Genomic DNA, 20,059 nt, shown 5'->3' on the forward strand with positions numbered 1-20,059 from the left:
GGGAAATATGCATTGATTCAGCTTTATTATATATGGTATGTGGTTTATTTTGATAAGTTAACTGTTTTTGGGTGTTTAGCGCTCCTCGGTGCGTTCAAAGAGAGATCACATCACATGTATGTTTTTTCCACCCACCTCTTTCAGTGGACTTTTCTCTGGTTTTTGTTGTTCTTTTCAATTCAAATATGCTTTCCCAGCATCCCTCTAAGTCTTTGTTAATCTGTTCTTCCATTTGTTCATGTTGGCTCTCATTTTTTTGCAGAGGATTTGCCTGTTAATGTCCGAAGCGGATATGACAGCAAGCGGCATCTCTATTTTTCTTAGTGGATATAAATGGTTTTTCCGCGTGAAGCTATTCTAATGTTTAAAATGCAGACTCGTGCGAAATATTTTTTATAAATATAATTATTATGTTATTTTTCTGGACATATACGATTGTTCGTCACACACTCAATTGCTAACCAACAAATCTAAAACTAGACTATATGCTTTATACTATATAATCTAAATAATTTCATATGTTTAAAGGGCTAGCTTACCCCAAAAATGACAATTCTATCAGTATTTCCTCACCCTTTACTTGTTTCAGTCCTGTTTCACAAAAGAAGATATTTTTAAGAAAGCTGAATACGGATGACCTTGTTTTTTCTACTATCGATTTCAGTGGTTACCAGTATTCATCCTTCTTCAAAATAGCTTTTTTTGTGTTCAACAGAAGAAAAAACTCAAAGTTTTGGGACTACTTGAGAGTGAGTAAATAGTGAGTTAGTTTTCATTTTTTGGGTCTCTTTAAGGGTGCTTTCACACTTGTCTTATTTAGTTCGGTTAAATCGCACTAGAGTTCGTTTTCTTTTTTGGTGCAGTTCGTTTGGGCAGGTGTGAATGTAGCAATCACACTAGATTGCGCACCAAAAGCGGACCAAAAAAGTGTACCGAGATCTCCTTGAAGAGGTGGTCTTGGTACGCTTTCAAACGAATCCTGCAGCGGTTCGTTCGTGGTGAGAACATGATCCAAACTAAAACAGACCCAACCACAAAAAGTACTGCGCCTTTTTGGACTAATCCAGCTGCCGTAGTCCGATGCGCTGTCCCATCTAATGGGGTGTGGCGGAAAAATATTTGTTGACAGTACTTTACCTACAATTTTAAACAGCGCGAGAGAGAGAGGGAAAAACGTTATCTGATGGATCGTTGGTAATATTTCCGGAAGATGATTATGTGGCAGTTTAGCTAAATTAATTCACACCTCCTCCTGACTTGCGATGCGCCTTCACCATTTGTAATGCATTTATACATTGTTTTTCAGCCGCAGCTGTGCTTCATTCTCGAAATGTATAGTTTGTCTAAAGTGATGTATAAAAACTATATAGTATACTATGACCAGGGATACAATCAGCCAGCGCAGTCGTCCCCTCCATAGTAAAAATCATCATTTTGTGTCTGCCGGTTTGTTTACTTGCAGGCATTTTCCTACATGTTAATTCTGACCAATCGAAAAGCAGTTAAGGAAATGCTTTCAATAACGTCTGGCCAATGAGTGATGTGGATTTTGTCACATGACTGCATTTTGGTTCTTTTCAACTGGTTCGGACCAAAGCAATCAGTGATGTGAAAAGGACCCAAAAACGGCAGAAAAGGCTACAATGTATCATTTGTTGCCCTTGGTCTGGACCAAATGAACCGAACCACAGATGTGAAAGCACATCTGATAATGTCATAGTTGAGCCGGTCTGTACTGCCATGTCATGACGTTCTGAATCACCCTCAACCACCTGTATTTGAATCACCTGTTGTGTGTTTGGAGTTCATACACACCAGCTATAAAGCTATATGGCACTGTTATTAAGTGTCTGTCTTTTCTTCTCACACTTCTCACATAGGCATATTATAAATACTCAGACAGATGTTTCACAAACATCACCACCATGTCTACTGATCACAATACATCCATGTTGAGTGCTGCTATCCATTAAAATAATCTCACAGTGGCTGTAGCTGACTGTCTCTTGTAGCAAATTCCATCACACGGGTAGTGAACTTTCTCTCCAGCCAATCAATGTCTGCAGTGTTCAAATGTGACGTTTTGGTAACACTACAGTTCGCTTGAAAATTTCCCCAAAAGCGAGTTTTACCAAATCATGCTATACCATACGGTGGAAAAGTGCTATAAAAGGGGAACCAATGTCAGATTTTTTGTTGAAGTATTTTCTATTTAGATTATCTCTATATATTGCATATTAATAACCAGTGAAGCATCTTTTTGGAAAGCACTAACAATAAAAAATGCTTAATTATTGCTTTCGTGTAAGTGCCACCTAGTGAACGAGACCGAATTAGCATTTTATTCAGCCTGTATGCTGTTTTTTTTTGCTGTGTAACCTAATTTTACAATTCAATTCATGTTTATTTATATAGTTGTAACCAGGGGTATGACACAACAACGAACAACAACGTTCGGATCCACATGCAGGTTTATTGAGGCAGTCAGGCAAGCAATAGTCAACACGGGTGCGAACAGATGTGTGAAGGCAATCTAGAATCGTAGTCACATTAACAGACGAGAGTTCGGAAGGCAGGCGGCAGACAGGGACAAAAAGACAAACTAGGCGAGGGTCAAAACACAGAAAAACTAGACAAGGAAAACGCTTTGTAATGTCACTTAAAGTAAACAAGACTCGGCCACTGGAGTGAGTGTGTGTGCTGCTTAAGTAGTGTGTGTAATCAGTCCTTGACAATCCTCCAGTGGTGTCTGCAATCAGTCAGGATGAGGAACGTGTGTGTGAGCGGAGTGCATGTATGGAGATGTAGTCCACAAAATGGCGGATTTGTAGTCCGTAAGCTATTGTAAGCTAGTTTGTGAATTCCAGCGATCGTAACTCTATACATCTCTGGAATTCACAAACTATAGCTTACAGACTACAAATCCGCCATTTTGTGGACTACATCTCCATACATGCACTCCGCTCACACACATGTTGACAATGACAATAGCACTGTTGCAATGTAGATTGCGTCAAAGCAGCTTAATATAGACGTTCTAGTGAATTGAAACTGTGTCAGTCCAGTTTTCAGAGTTAAAGGTCAGTTCAGTTCAGTGCGGTTAAGATTTTACTTACAAACTGAAGTCAATCTTGTTTTTATTCATACTGTGAAATTATTGCACCTAATTAAAGAAAAAATGCTAATTATTTTCTGATTTGTATTGGAATTGGGCAATTTGCTTGTAAAAAATATGAATTCGGAATCGGCTGTGAAAATTCAGCAACAGTGCATCACGAGCCATGGGTTGCTTTGGTTGGACTCTACGGGTTGCCGAGGCTCATGGGAGCTGCAGATGGGGCAGAAGCGCTGTAGGACTCTGCATTGCGTCTTTGCTGGCTGATGGCAGCAGACGGTGACCATTCATCTGGAGTCAATGATGTGGCTGGCTCTGCAGCTGCTTTAGTATTGGCGCTAAAGCATTACCAGTGTAATCTACACAGCGTACAGCCTCCTGGTAGGAGCACAGGGCTGTTTAATTACATTTTAGCGATCGGAGTCATTCGCATTGTTGATCTGATTGTGGAGAAGAAACTCGGTTGTTACAGATGGGATGTTGGCGGGGTGCTTGTGTGCTTTGTTGTGGAGTGTTTAATAGATTTATGATGATGTAGTAATCGTGACGTTAAATCTCTTATGAATAACTGCGAAGAATGAGCAGACACTCATGATTGATTCTGAGTCCTTGAAGACACTCTGGGCCTGTTTGTTTGATTGATGGTGGCTTTGACTTGGAAGTGTGAATTTGTTTTCTAATGATTTGCTGACTATTATTATGCTTTTTTAAAGATTTATTATATTTGATTTTATTAGGATAGGACAGTATATTAGTCAAGAATTGAATTTGGAGGGAGTAGGAGGCTCGGGAATTGGATCTGGAAAGTTCTGTGAGCCGTGACTCGAACTCGGGACAGTAATTAAACAGTAAATTTTACATTTATAGTATTATATATCAGGCCCATAGCCAGCCTGGTGAAAGGGCTGCTGCTTTTTTTCTCAAAAAGTGGACTTTTTTGCAGTTATTCGCCTCATTTTCTATTTAATTATAAGATTTAAATACTGCATTTTATTATAATTTTTAGCTGGATTAGCTTGTCGGGTGGTCATCATACCTCTAGCTTTTGATATACCAAAAACATTTCCTAAAGATTTAGAACAAAGAAATATGAACAAATACTTCTTTTTCAAATACAAAATTTATACATCATATCATTAGAAAAAAAATAGGAATCTGTTAAAGTTTCAAGTTAAAAACGAGCCTATTGTCATTTATTAGGCAAATAACAAACTGGGCAGCACATTACATTTTCCTCAGTCAGAATTTGACCCTTTAAATAATAAAAAAATTAAAACATTCATTCATTTTCTTTTTAGTGTAGTCCCTTGATTAATCAGGGATCGCCACAGCGGAATGAACCGCCAATTTATCAAGCATATGTTTTATGCTGCGTATGCCATTCCAGCTGCAACCCAACACTGGGAAACACCCATACACTCTTGCATTCACACGCATACACTATGGCCAATTCAGCTTAATCAATTCACCTATAGTGCATGTCTTTGGACTTGTCTCCGGAGCACATGAAGAAAACCCACTCGAACACGGGGAGAATATGCAAATTCCACACAAATGCCAACTGACCCAGCCGGGGCTTGAACCAGCGACCTTATTACTGTGAGGCGATCGTGCCACCCACTGTGCCACTTTGACGTGAAAATGAACACATAATAATAATAATAATAATAATAATAATAATAAAGTAGAGCTTGACGATTTTTCTAGCCTCTCTTGAAATTTGAATATTCATGGATAACAACATTGGCCAATTTAGTGTTCAAATTCATTTCAATATGGGCTGCTTTTGATGCTTCACACCTTTTTATTGGCCATTTTTTGTTTCGGGAATAAGGTCCAAGATTTAGGAAAAAAGTTACTTGTAAAATGTTTTTCTCTATTTAAAAACAATACTGTAGGTCAGTAGTGAAAGATGATTTCACTTACGTCAAATTATACGTTTTCTTGCACAGCTAGATGTTGGACTGAAACATATTATGAAATATATTTGTTAGCATTGGTCAAAACTGATTAGCTGAAGTCACACTGAATTGAAGGCCAACAGAGGATTCCACTTGGTCTTCGAATTCTTCGATGGGATATTTTCAGTATTTATGATGGCATAGCAGTCAAAATAGGTCAAATTAGCTCATGTATGAGACTAATTCTAGACCAGGGGTCTCAAACTCTAATTGGCAGGGGGCCATTTCAGTAACTGACAATTCATAGGAGAGCCCTTTTAACATTCAAGCACAAGAAAAAAAGTGGAAACCTGAAGTAACTGATGCATCTTAGGACAACAGACTTGACGTTTATATTTCAAGCATTACCTGTCACCAGTGATAATGCAAATCAGCACGTTTATCGTGTTGCACATCAGCTGCTGAAATATATCGGTGGACGCTGTGTGTATGGCCGAGAATTAGACACACACTCAGTCATTCTTCCACAGACTATATGCAGTCAAAACTCTAGCTTTCTGTTTGTTGTTGTAAGTATTGAAGGGGTTGTTTAAATTGCTACGAAAATACTACAAATAATAGCCATAATAATTATTTTTCTGTCCCAACCAATTGTATTGTGCAGTAGCATAAAAACAGCAGAAAGCAGTTTGGGTAACGTATGTAACTTTACTGGTAGTTCTTCTCAATATCTTTCTCTTTTTGTAAAACTACAACAATGAGGGAAAAAGTATGTACATATTCACATTTACTTTAACATGATCACTTTAACCAGCAGTACAATTTTACTAATGAACATAGTTTTTATGCAAATCTCAATACGCATATGAGGAAAATCTATTAAATGAGACCATTTGAATCAAATATTAGCAAATTGATCATATTTGTTACACCACCATCATAAATTGTAAGCAGTGAAGTGTGAGTGTTTGCACAGCAAAATATAAGTGGTATAAAACTGAAAATAATCAAACGACCCTTGAATATTTACAAAAAAATCTCAACTGCACACTGAGAGAAACTAAAAGTAAAACGAATCTGAATGCAGTACTTTAAATGTCGACTAGGTGGGGGTCAAAACCACAAGCGGCTATATGCGACAGCACAACAATGATAGTGATTCAAAAATAATATGCTTTGGGGGACTGAATCTCGTTATATTTTTGACGTCAGTTGTGGGCCGGAGGGAGGAGGGCGGGCCGTAAACAGCATGCGGTTTGTCAGTATGAGACCCCTGTTTTAGACCTTCGTCAGTGAGGGGTGGGTCTTCCGAACCACCTGAACCTCCCCTGTCTACAGGCCTGTATATATTAATGTTTTAATTACTTTATAATTAATAATGATTTCAAAAGGGCAGCATGGTGGTGCAATGGGTGGCACAATCGCCTCACAGCAAGAAGGTCGCTGGTTTGAGACCCGACTGGGTCAGTTGACGTTTCTGTGTGGAGTTTGCATGTTCTCCCCGTGTTCGCGTGGGTTTCCTCCGGGTGCTCCGGTTTCCCCCACAGTCCAAAGACATGTGGTATAGGTGAATTGGGTAAACTAAAATTGTCCATAGTGTATGTGTGTGAATGAGTGTGTATGGACGTTTCCCAGTGATTGGTTGCAGCTGGAAGGGCATCCGCTGCATAAAACATATACTGGATAAGTTGGCAGTTCATTCCGCTGTGGCGACCCCAGATTATTAAAGGGACTAAGCCGAAAAGAAAATGAATGAATGATTTCAAAAATATTTTTTGCAATTCGTATTATTATATTATTATATATCGTATTATATTATATTATATTATATTATATTATATTATATTATATTATATTAAATTATATTATATTATATTATATTATATTATATTATATTATATTATATTATATTATATTATATTATATTATATTATATTATAAAACCATCCAGAACAGCTTAGCAACACCCTGGCAACAGCTCAAAGCACCCTGGCATTATGCTGGCATTAATTCTAAAGTCTGATGATTGTCATGGTTTATGCGGGAGATGCAAATGATCCACTTTTTTTCTTCCTCTTTTTCTTTGCATCATTAGGTTTCTTTTTAAGTCAAGCGTTTCTGTTTCAGTCCCAGTCCTCATTGCCTCAGAGTCTGGAGAGGGAAGTGCCCTGCTTCCATAACCAGGCCATGGAGAGGACAAAGTTTATAGCTAAAGCTCTCAAACGAAAGATCAAACGAATGGAGGAAAAAATTACAAAGGCAGAAAGGCATAATCTGAATAATTAATAATGCTAATAATGCCTTCTTTACCATACTTAAATGCTTTGATGTTCTTATGAATCCAGTTTCCTGAAATATCTGAAATACAGCACATTTGAAAGCTTCTGTTGTGACGTCAGACGCTACGGAGAATAAAGGGACACAATGAAAGTGGATGGTGATTTTAAAAAGTAGTTCTGAAGAGACTAAAAGCAGACCATATGACGAGTGCACTCTGGGTCTTTAAGACAAACAAACTGTAAATCTTGCGTGAGTCATAAGGACTGCTTTTTGTTGGAGCTTGGCAGTATTAACATCTGTCCAATTTGTTGTATGGAAAGTATATACTTTAGTACTGCCTTGTGTGTTTTTTTTCTGAAAAAATAAACAAACAAACAAACAAATATTAAAGAGTTTGCTCTCAAACTCACATTTCTATACATTTAAAGGGATAGTTCACCCAAAACTGATAATTCTGTGGTCATTTACTCAACCTTCACCTGTCACAAGTTTTTTTTCTGTTGAACACACAAAGTTATTTTGAAAAATGTTGGAAACCTGTAACTATTGACGTTTATTTTTCCTGTTATGCAACTCAATTTGTTACAGCAGTGGTTCCCAACCTTCTTTTTGCCTGAGACCCCCTTTTCACTATTATAAGGCCCCCTCCACATTTAATGATATTATTGCTAAAATAGGTTTGCTGTAAGGATGACAAAAAATTAGTTTTCAAACAAACGGTGTATTACTATATTTAGATATGTATGTGCACAAATAATAGCCTAATTTAAATAAACCTTGCAGTCAAAAACTGCTCTGTGCTTGTCACCGTATTGGGGATGAGTCGTCTGCAGATGTTATTAATTTGGACGATCTCATGCATTCGTTAGCAACTTGGTGCAGAAATGCACTGTGGCTGGGTCAGAGAGTCTTTGATTCAAGAAAATGGAATAAAACCATCAGGTAACTATCTTGGTATTTCCTGCATTTCGTGTTTCCGGTATTTCTAGCACTGCGAACCAAAATGTTTGGAACTTTCTCACCTTCGTCCAGTATGCTTGGGTCATTACAATTAGCTGCTGAAGGCGAATCAGTGAGGCTTTTTTGTGGAGGACGAATTACAGCCAGGGGATGAAATAAACTAAGGCAATATGATCGTTCTCCTAATCGTCCACTGCTGAATAAAAAAAAAAATTGAACATGACACCCGCCCCCCCTCCCCCTTGTGGGCGGGGACTCTCTTGTTGGCAACTGCTGTGTTACAGGATTTTTTTCAAAACATTGTATTTTATGTTCAACAGAAAAAGGAACCACTTGACCATAAGTAAATGTTCTTTTTTGGGTGAACTATCCCTTGAAATTCTTATTTTTAACTTTATTTATTTAGCTTTTAACTCTAAATGCATTTTTAAGATAAATTAAAATCAAATTTGATTTAAAACAATATAAATCAATGCTGAATAAATAGTTCAGTGTAAAGGTTACTGCACACTTAAATTTTTGTCCTAAATTTTTGCACATTCGTCCTCAGGTTGTATCAATTGTAGTCATAAAAACAATCTGATCAGGTTCTTTTTTTTGCATTGAAAAATACTTTGGAGAGGTGTTTTCCTACTGGCGGGCTTGGTTTGAGACTTGTGAAGCTGCGCACCATTGAATTTGCTCTTAAATGTTTGGGCTTTCAGCAGTGACATTTATATTACACTAAACTGAACATCTGAACTCTGTGCTGACACAGTTTCAATTTACTAGAACTTTGACACAATCTACATTGTAAAAGCGCTATAGAAATAAAGATAAAGATGAGCTGTTTTGACAGTTCAGAGCCACCGTACAAGCAAAAGGCAAAAACCAAACCATGCCATCACTCGAGCCTTGAGCACAGAGCACTTTGACAAACAGTCCGTAATATAAAGACAGAATGTGGCGTAGAGATCCACTGCTGTAGACTGCTGTATGCTGGATTCAGTGCCTGGCGCACCTCTCCCCTGCTGCTGTCTAATGTGTGTGTGTCCATTCCTTTGACATGCTGCCAGTCTCTGTTCAGGATTTGTTTATGGATGGAAATTTGTAAAGTATCACAAGCAAATTATCAAAATTCTCTTGATTTCCTGAAATAAACTTTGCAATTTGTGATAATTCTGCGCAGATGTTTAATAAGGAGGGGAACTCTCCTTGCTCTCTGTGCAGTGTATTGCATGAACACAATATTTATTCCTCTATCTTTTTCTGTTTTGATGAAGAGAGAGAAGAACAGAAAAGTTTTGCTTTTTTTAATTTTCTGCAATGAATTTTTCAGATACAAGTACAAAAAGATGCTCACAAAAATTTGCGCAAAGACCTTAATTTAGCAGCATCTGTATTAGTGGTGTACGACTATGGCAAAAATCATAATTGTCTATTATTTCTTTGAAATTGTATTTGCGATTGTTAATTGCCATTATCACAATTTACATTTATTGATGTCTTAAATAGATTTATACCATTGTTTGAATCAATTACATGCCAGTGATACCTAATGCATCCTTTTATTTCCTATTTTTCCATTGCAGTACCTGTTTACAGACACCACAAACAGTTACCTGTGGAACACCTTAGACTTCTGCAAAACCGTCCAGGGTTTCTCCGTCCCATTCAAGCCCACAGACCTGCTGCTGCACAGTAAAAGGCCGAACCTGGTCCTCGGTTATGACAGCTCTCATCCTAACAAACAGGTATGATCACTGATGCCTTCCTTTAGCTTCAGCTGTCTGTTTTGCATTTCCTGTGTCCAGTTACAGTAAGACCACAGCACTGTCAGCTGTTTGTAGACATTGTCCTTTTGAATTTTAAGCTAAGCAGCCTGTTTTGATTTTAGATGATCAGCTTTAATTTTTTTATTAGAAGCAGGTTCATGACAAATGATGAATCATATTTAATATTATACCAGAAACTGCTGACTCTTGAGGACTTATTTTCTGTTTTCTGTTTCTGTTTGTAATGTCTCTTTGGCAGCTGTGGAAGTCAGATGACTTTGGTGAGACGTGGGTGTTGATTCAGGAACATGTCAAGTTCTACTTCTGGTAAGATCAGGCGCGCTGACAGTGTTAATGCTAATTACTCTCTGAATATGTCCATCACACAGTCTGTATTAGACTTTTGTATTTGTGTATGTTGGCATGAGGTTTTAAGTTTAAATCAACGGACAAATACAGTCATGTTGCATTTTGTAGTGCTTTTTAAAACTATAGCGAGTTTTCCAGCAAGTAGTGGAAACAAGATGCTATTTTTGTCACATATTTTCCATGCAGCTGTACACTTAGATAATAACACTTTAATTATATGAAGCATGAAGAATTTTGATTAATTATAATGTACATTTAAAGATTAAAAATAATGCCTCTAATGATAATTGTAGGTGGCTCAGTGGTTAGCACTGTCTCCTCACAGCAAGAAGGTTGCTGGTTCGAGTCCCGGCTGGGTCAGTTGGCATTTCTGTGTGGAGTTTGCATGTCCGGGTGCTCTGGTTTCCCCCACAGTCTAAAGACATGTGCTATAGGTGATTTGAATAAACTAAATTGGCCATAGTGTATGTGTGTGAATAATAGTGTATGGATGTTTACCAGTACTGGGTTGCAGCTGGGAGGGCATCCGCTGTGTAAAACATATGCTGGATAAGATGACGGTTATGGAGCCAGATCAGTCTCAAAAATAATACATTTATAAAATATAATTTATACATCCACAACACCAGTCACATTTACAAAATCCAATTAGTAAGTTAAAAACACAATTCGTAAATGCATTAATCCAATTAGTAAATTCAAAACACGATTCAAAAATGCACAAAATCTAATTTGTGAATGCAAAGCATGATTAATAATTACACATCTAATTCATTTGGCGAAAAACAAAAAATAATTTTTATCTGTGAATACACAACTTGTGTGTTGTATTTATTAATTGTAATTTGAATTTACAAATTGAATTTTGTAAACGTGAATTGTTCTGTGGAAGTATAAATTGTATTTTGTAAATATATTATTTTTGAGACACATCTAGCTCCATAGGTGTGTCTTTCCGCTGTGGAAACTTCATTGTCACTGATTAACTGTTGTAGTTTTTATTAATAGCTTGAATTTGCTTTAAAAAATATAAAATGTAAAATAATTTAAAATCTAAAAATAAAAAATATATATTTTATATAAAATTGAAGAATATTTCCTTAGATATTAGCTATATATATATTTTAATTTGAGCTAATTTTAGCTAACATCTAAGGAAAGATATATATATACATAATATACAACCTTTTTTCTATTTTGCAACAATTTTGCAAAGAAATCTACTTAATGAAATAACTACTTTTATTATGTTACACAAGAAATAAATAAACATAACAAGTAGCACAAGTTTTTTCAACATAAATAACCATAACTGTACATTCACACCGAAGGCGGCAAGAGTGGGAAAGTTTGATCTGGCGACAACGATGGCTGCCTTCACAGATTCGGTGGCGAGGATGTCAAAATTCGCTACATTGATCTTGTATTTAAAGTAGCCGTTGCAGCATATCAGCAAGTCAGTTTAATTCTCACATAAAAAAACATCCTTTCTAGCATGAAAATATTGCCCAGTTTTTATCAAATTCATCTAACAATGTAAAGTCAAGTTGTTGCGCGTGGTGTGGCTTTGCTTCACATATCCAATACATGTCCATATGTCTGAAAAGTTCTGAAGTTGTTATAGTTAACATGAGATTCCCAAATTTTTAAAGAAAAAAAAGTATAATATTAATGCACAACAGTAACTCACCAGTAACTTTTTTAATGTATGTCCCTGTAAGAAAAAATTGGTAATAATTGGAAATCCAGTGACCACAATATTATATAATATAATATAATATTATATAATTCTTGGGAACAACTGTGGTTGAAACTGAAGTTCACAGTACTGTGTTCTCTGGAATTCTCTCAAGTGGTGGACTTTAACATTCTGATAGGTTGCCGCCGAACCGCATCAGCTCATTACCATTAAGTTGACTTGATTTCAACTCCCCTCGACGCCCACACCGGCGATGACGCACCATGCTGCTTATTGCCGCCGGCTCCCATTGAAAATGAATGACTTCCAGCTACTTTGATGCTCTTGCCACTTTCGGTGTGAACGCACAGTAAGAATTTGATCTGGAGCAGCAAATCAGCATATTCGGCTGATTTCTGACAGACCATGTGCAGTCTGCTCTGATTGCCACTTTTCTTGTTGTTATTTAAGGCCATTGTTGCTCAGATACTTCATACATGGCTCATTATTGTGGTTACGATTGCTATCTAAAAGAGCAGGATGTTAGCAGCTTGTTGTTATCCTGAATAAACGGCATGAACAGAGCTCAAGAAGATCACCAGCCAATCCACTGCCTGCTCTCCACGCTCCTCCATACAGGATTTTTGCTTCAGCGTTTGTAATCTGAAGAGGCTCGAGTGCTCATCCGGTTCAGGAGTTTATGTAGGAATGTGAAACTCTTGCTCTGGGTCGCAGCCAGCAGTTGGTGTTTGCACAATCAGGCGCTGGCATCGACTAGCAAATAACAGAGCGCCTCTGTTGCTCTCCTATTCCGTAAACATTATGCCACAGGATATGATCCGACTGGAAGACTGGAGCTAATTACAATGTTATGAGTGCAATTCATCATAGACATGATTACGCTTTTTTTTTTTTTAACTTTAGCTCAAATGACATTAAAGTCTCGATGCCAGAGCAAATAATATGGAATAAAGAATAGAACTATTAAATTATCAACATTTTACCCTATTAACAAACCCAACCCAAACTAATCCCTAACTACGACTTTAGGTACTGGCTTGGCTATCATTAAATACAGTTAAAGCCTCCATCTCTATATAATGAAGAGAAAATTACAATACAATGCAATAAAAACTGAATAGGTTCAAGCGAATAAGTTCAGCCAATAACATATCACATTTACACTGTCACAATCAGTATATTTTTCACACATTGATTACTGTTCCATTTCTAAACATGTTAAGTACTTGGACAATTTTTATAGTAAATATTTCACTATAGCTTGTCCATTTGCTTATAAGACTTTTTTTTTTTTTTCAAATGCAGCCACTCTAGCAAGTTCTACTGCCCATTCTTGAAAGGAAGGGGCATCTTCTGATTTCCAGTTCCTAAGAATTATCAGTAAACTGGTTTGCAGACCCAGGATTTTATGTTTTTATTTTTTTCTTCGTTGTCTGTCCAACCACCTATAAACAGTCCAGGACATAGTGAAAAATGAAAATCTAAAACCAAGAAAATATGTTCATGAACTCTTTTCCAGAAATCCTGAATTTTTGTGCAAGACCATAGAGCATGAACTCTACATCATCACCTTTCTCCATCTTAAATCTCCAACAATAAGGAGTATATTTTAACCCAAGCTTAAACAGTCTGAAAGGAGTCCAGTAAAAACGTTGTATAATTTTAAACTGTATAAGGCATATTTTAGCATCCCTAGATGCTGTTTTAACATTCTCTATTGGTAAAAATATAATATTTCTATTACAGTTCTATAATTACTGTAGAAACGCTTTTTTTTAAATATTATATTTTTATTTTGACCTTAAAGCAACACAGAACAATACAGAACAAAGCAACAACTCTAAAGATAGGAAAGAGAAGGCAAACAAAAGTTTTTCTTTATTATTTTAAAAGCATTGTTACATCAGTTTGTCCAGTTTTATACATAGGTTAATAATGTTATAGATATATTTCTAAGCCAGTGGGCCTGGGCAATATGGTGATCTTGCAAACAATGATAGGGTCATCATACTTTTAAACTGTTCTCCTTGATATTTGACAGATAATTAAAAAAGGGTTTTCAGGTGGCTTCGTAGCCATCATTATCAGATAGATTGTGACTAAGTCTCTCTAAATGTAAAGTGCTAGAGGATTCTGGAAGCCAGGATTTAAAAAGTGGTTTTAATGCCTTTATCCATAGACAAAGAATCATTTTTTTAGCTATCACCATTCCATATTGGACAACGTTTTTAAATTAATGGCTGAATCCACAAAGTGAGTCAGACCAACCAAAAACAGCGATTGTTGGATCAGGGGCGAGCTCAAAAGAATAAGCCTTAGAGTAGAATCTTAAAATTTCACTCCAAAACTCAAAAGGTTTTGGGCATGACCAAAATGGATGTGCCAAGGAGCCTTCCGCAGATTCACATTTGTTACATTTAAAGGAGATGGAGAAGTAGAAGCTTAACCCTAGAATAATGGAGCCGATGTACTACTTTTTATTGGATTAGTTGTTGTCTTGAGAATAGAACATGTATTTATGACCTGCAGAAACACTTTGATTGACATTCTCCCTTTGTACTTGTCATCAGAGGGGAAAAGCCCCGCCCATTAGTGATGATCTCTTCTCGCTCATTTGCATAAACAGCCCTGAGTGAGAAGCTGTCCACCATTAGAGTTTTAACCTGCCGAAGATAACATCAGCGACTAAGAGGATTATACATGTGGAGTTTTAAGAATCACAAATGAACACTATAGCCTCGATACACTGCCTTCTTCTGAGACACTAATTTTGACATTTTCAGGTTTTTTTCACAGAGATAACTGTTTTGAATGTGTCACTATTCTAACGCACACTTTTGTAGCTGCGCACTCTTTTGAAAAGAGCAGAATCTTATTTGAATTTAAAGTGACAGTCATCAAAATTTTGGATTATAATAATCCAATAATTTGGATCAAAGCCTAAAAGGGGGAGTTTCAAGGAGTTATTAAAAAAATGGTTTGTTGGGTATTTTAAGCTGAAACTTCACATACACGCTCGAGGGACATCAGAGACTTATTTTACATCTTGTTAAAAGGGGCATAATAGACCCTCTTTAACTGAGCATGTTTGAACTTGTTGTGTGATGAGATGAGAGCAGTGGCTTTTTCTTGAAACCCTTCAAAACAATTTGTGGTGATGTTGATTATGTCGGATTGTAGTTTTGGAGACTTTCTGACCCAAAGACAAAACTAAATCTTGTAGTATGTTTGACCTCTTGAACCTTCCTTATAACCTGTGCATTTGGACACAGACACGCATCCTCTTTCAGGCCCGAGGACTACAATTGGGAACCACTGGCATACATGACTCGTTCTAGTATTGCCAGTACGTTTCAAGTATTTTACATAGATTTTTCTTAAACTGGAATGGCATACAATTGTATAATTTTACAGTTAACTAAATCCATTATTAATGTAAAATAATGCAAAATGGATCATATGATAGGGCACAATGGATTTTCTTACTAACTGTTGTTTAAATGATAGTTTTTAGATATATTTGACAATAAAGGAGTTGGTATTTTCCACCATTTTCTGCTTTAGTATACCACATGGCATGACCAAAACATGACACATCTGGTTTGTAAAGTCACTGCTAGGTTTAACCATAATAGATTGAAGGTTTATCATTTGCATGTGTTTTTTTAAGGCTTTTGACTGTTCATTACAAGAGAGTTTTGAGGATTTGGGAACAAAAATATGATGTTTGGAGGTTTAACAAAGATTCTTACCTAAAATGTTGTCTTGTTTATAGCTTAAATACCTACATTTCAAAGTAAAAATAAGGTTATTTTAGTTACTCAATTGGCAGATAATTTTGCTTGTTTTAAGGAAAAAAGTGAAGCCAAAGGATATTATTACTTGATCAAAGAATTTTATATATTTGGACTAGAAACAAGATAATTGATTATTCTATTTCTATACCTGAATACTGTTAGACTGCCCAGAAAACTGTCAAATAGAGCTTTTTAAACCGTCTTGTGAAACTGTATTCATATTGCAATATTTATTGCAGAAATTAAATTAGTCAATTTTTTTTTTAATAACTGAAAGACAAATTACAGAAAATAGGTGTTTCTGTATGCTTATTTAACCATAGTAAAACAATGAAGATTAAAATTTGACATATTTCATGACAGTTGAAGCAGATTGTATGATCCAAGCAGCAGAGACATTCAAAAATACACTGTAAAACGGTACCCAGCAGTCAACTTTATCAAATGAATTGAGTGTTGTTAACTCAAAATTTACTATAACTTAATTCAACTCATTTGAAAAGTGTTTGAACTCAGTGTTGAAGGTAATGAGTCAGATAAATGGAGTAAGTTCACAGTACTCATATAGACTAGTTTTTTAACTTGAATGATGTGTTGCAATCGCTTTTCTCAAACGGTTTGAGTTGACTTAACTTAATAAGTTTTACAGTACTCTGTTGGTTTGAGTTCTCTACATTTATTGGGTTTTACTGTGCTCAAATTGCTTCGTTTACTCAAATGGATTAAGTTCACAGCACTCATTAGGATTAGATTTATAATTACAGTAAATGGTTTGTTGCAATCGGTTTCCTCAAATGGTTTAAATTACCTTAACTTTTTAGGTTTTACATTATAGGTACTGTATATAGGGACAAATTGCTCCTAAAACACACATACAAAAAATAGTTTTAGACATAATTTTCAACACTTTCATTAAAGTTTTTGTTATTGGAAAATAATAGAAGTTTTGTTTTGGAAGTCAAAATGTTTGGTTTTTTTATATAACTGTTGTGTTTAAAATCGTTTGTCCTCAGTGAGAGTTTTTCTCTCATATTTTGAGCAATAGATCAAAAGGTTAAACGTATTTTTCACTACTGCCTTTTCTCATTTTATTATAGGTGCCGATATTAGTAGATTGCACTGTATAGGTAAAAGGTGGGTTTCCTCTGGAGTCCAGACGGGCTGCTTGATTGTGAAACAGTGGGTTGTGGATGTTTCTCTGATGAGACTCAGACTGCGGCCGTATTAATAATTGATTTTGTCTGCCAGCCGTGGCCCATTTCATCTGCTGGAGTGGCAGTCAGTGGCTGTGGAGATAACATTAGCTGCCCGCTGCAATGGCCAACACAAATGACTCCACGACTACACCATCACTGCACTGATAACCCTTCCATTCTGTGCCCTCAGAGCGTAGATTTATCTGAAGAACATGCCCGTTTCACATAGCTGCCTCTATTTTGTGCTTTTGCTTGTTTTTATGAGGAGACATCAAAATCTCATCATGTTCCATTTATTTTATAGGAACTATGATATATCCATATCGCACTACTTATTGATTGAGTATTAGATTTTTATGTGTTCATTTGACCTGTTTTTAGATTTGAATAATGTAATTATTTATTAAAACTCACCACCTTTGTAGCACCAGTTTACCAAAATGTATGCCACCATTATTGTAGTGATATAGCAATTATAATCTAGAATAATACAATAATTATAAAAAAATTTAATGCAAATGGATGTACCACAGTATCAAATGCGTTTTTATACATGTTACCGTTTATTTGATTTATTTATTTATTTTTTTAAATGTGCTAATGCTTTCATTCACCAGTGGCTCATTAAATGGATAAGAAGTGACCATTCGACCATATGTTTCCAATCAATTCTTTTCAAAATTAAATCGTTTTTATTCAAGAATAAATGCAACACTATAAAATCATTCTTAATCTTCAAAATGCATCAAAATATTTCTGACGTATCATGGAAACTGTAGAAAGGATGTTTAAAATTCAGAATCACAGGTATATATTTATTATTTAATATCCATTATATCTATTTTTGATCAAATGAACGTTTTCTTGATAAATCTTATATATATATTAAAATCTCAAATGTTTAAATAGTAATGTTACACTTCTGCATTAAGCGCAAACGTATGGTCCAGTGCAGTCTCTGCCCGGTTGCATAGCCCTCGATATGGCTGATGCTGACGTGTGCCTCTCAAAAAATGTAACTACACGTTGCAACGATGCGTAGCTCAAGGTCTGTGATTGGTCTTCTTGGTAGCTGTGCCGAGTGTGGGGGTTGCTGAGAGCTGCGAGCCTGATAGAGCAAGTGTCTACAAGTGTGTTTACAAGTGTCAAGTGCTGTCAAGGAGCTCCAGATGTTTTGTGTTTACTTAGATTTTTTTGTTGCACGTCCGCTGCTTTCCGCCTCTGAATTTAGCTACTTATACATTAAAGTAGCGTTTAGAAAAAACAAAACACCCGTGAAGAAACTCTACACAGAGGAACAGAACATGAAATACTGCCAGCTAGCATTTCGGAAGTGTTATTGCAGAGCAACACAAACAGCACACAGGAGTATTAATACACGGCGACGCGCAAAGCAGGTGCCGTGGGTCATGGCGATCGCTCGTTGCAGAGGAATAAACCAGCTTTTAACCACATTTGGCTGGCTTGTAATAAAGATATACAGAACGTTCCTGCTATTATACATTGAATGATTCGCTTTTTATGTATATTGTATATCTTTTCGTGTTTTCCCTTTTGCATTTTTATTTATTTGTTATATTTATTTTTTTATAACTGTAATGGTATTGTGTATGCACCCTATAGGCTGATTTATACTTCGCGTCAAGCGCACACGTATGCTCCGGTGCAGCCTTTGCGTGGTCGCATAGCCCTCACTGTGGCTGTGACCTTTAAAAAATGTAACTGCACATCGCAACGATGCATAGCGCAAGCTCTGTGATTGGCCAGTTTGATAGCTGTGACCAGTGTGGGTGGGACCGAGAGCCGCGCAAACCCATTGGAGAGAGTGTATACAAGTGTAGAGTCCTGTGAAGTAGCTCTATATGGAAACTTGTTTTTTTGTTTACCTTATGATTGATGTTGCATGTCCAGCAGTTTCCGCCACTGAATGAGTGAGTTTTAGCTACTTGGACATTAAGGTAGCATTCAGAAAAGATGATCATTTGACGCAGAAGTATAAACCAGCCTTATACGTACACTTGCTGTTCATTTGTAAGACACTTGAGGACTTGAACCTTGATGTTTGCAGGCTGAAAAGGCTCTTCTGTTAAAGCAATAAAGGGGAAATAAGTGTTGGGGTTGTTTGTTTGTTTTGTTGTTGTTGACTGTTTATTTTTCTGTTTTGTGCAAATTTATAAAGAATTCCTATAAAAAAAGAAATTGTATACTATAAACATCACTTATCTGACATTTTGTTCTGTATTAGCTGGACTGCTAATAGTATTACATCACTAATAAAACACACTGGATGTGTATTTGTGTAAATATTAACACATATTTATTGGATCACTTAGAAGTAATAAGGACGTCTGTTCAAGCAGCTTGACTGCTGTTTTAAGGATCCACAAGCAGACCTTTAGTATGTAAGTTTGTGGGTTTTTCGGGTGTGAGTCGTGTAGTTTTCTGACTGTGTCCTCCAAACCATCAATTGGTTTTCGGTTATAATCTAGACAAACCCAAAGGCGGAGCTGCAGGGCTGCTTAAAAGAGCTGTAAGCCTTCTTTCATCCATCTCTCAGCCGCCACTGGACGTGTTAAACTCCCAATTGTGAAATAGTAAGCAAACGGTGAGGTTTGTGTGTTTGTTCCCCTGCGAGATAATCCCTTCATCCTCCAGCTTGCCCATTTAAGAGCCTGTCTCAACAAACAGCAGCACTGTGTGTTTACTGAGGATGTGAGTCAATCCGATGGTCCAGTTTGGAGAGAGAAATTGCTGTCTTTTTCTGCCTGTCTGTAGTCTTGATCTCCCACACGCACCCTGAATAATTTATCAGTAACATCATGCGGGTGGAAATTTGTTTGCCTAGTTGCTTCAGTGTAAGTGTGATGTGTAAAGTTGCCTGGATTGACTCGAGAAGCGAAAGTAGCTATTGATCATGCTGTAGAGGCACTGTGCCGTTTTTGCAGTGTTGCACATTGCATGTCATTAGGAAATGCAATCCCAAAAAGT

At 36.6% G+C, this 20,059-nt stretch overlaps 1 protein-coding gene across 4 annotated transcripts in view; it reads left to right on the forward strand.

The window, feature by feature from the left end:
* sorl1 (sortilin-related receptor, L(DLR class) A repeats containing) overlaps window positions 1–20,059 on the forward strand; it is a 142,393-nt gene that overhangs the window by 19,552 nt on the left and 102,782 nt on the right. For all 4 annotated transcript variants that reach the window (XM_056474295.1, XM_056474297.1, XM_056474296.1 and 1 more), the window contains exons 4-5: window positions 9,828–9,989; window positions 10,270–10,337. In XM_056474295.1, coding sequence (XP_056330270.1) covers window positions 9,828–9,989; window positions 10,270–10,337 — 230 coding nt within the window. The remainder of the gene's footprint in view (window positions 1–9,827; window positions 9,990–10,269; window positions 10,338–20,059) is intronic.

This window comes from Danio aesculapii, chromosome 15, assembly GCF_903798145.1.
Source record: "Danio aesculapii chromosome 15, fDanAes4.1, whole genome shotgun sequence".
Lineage (NCBI taxonomy): Eukaryota > Metazoa > Chordata > Actinopteri > Cypriniformes > Danionidae > Danio > Danio aesculapii.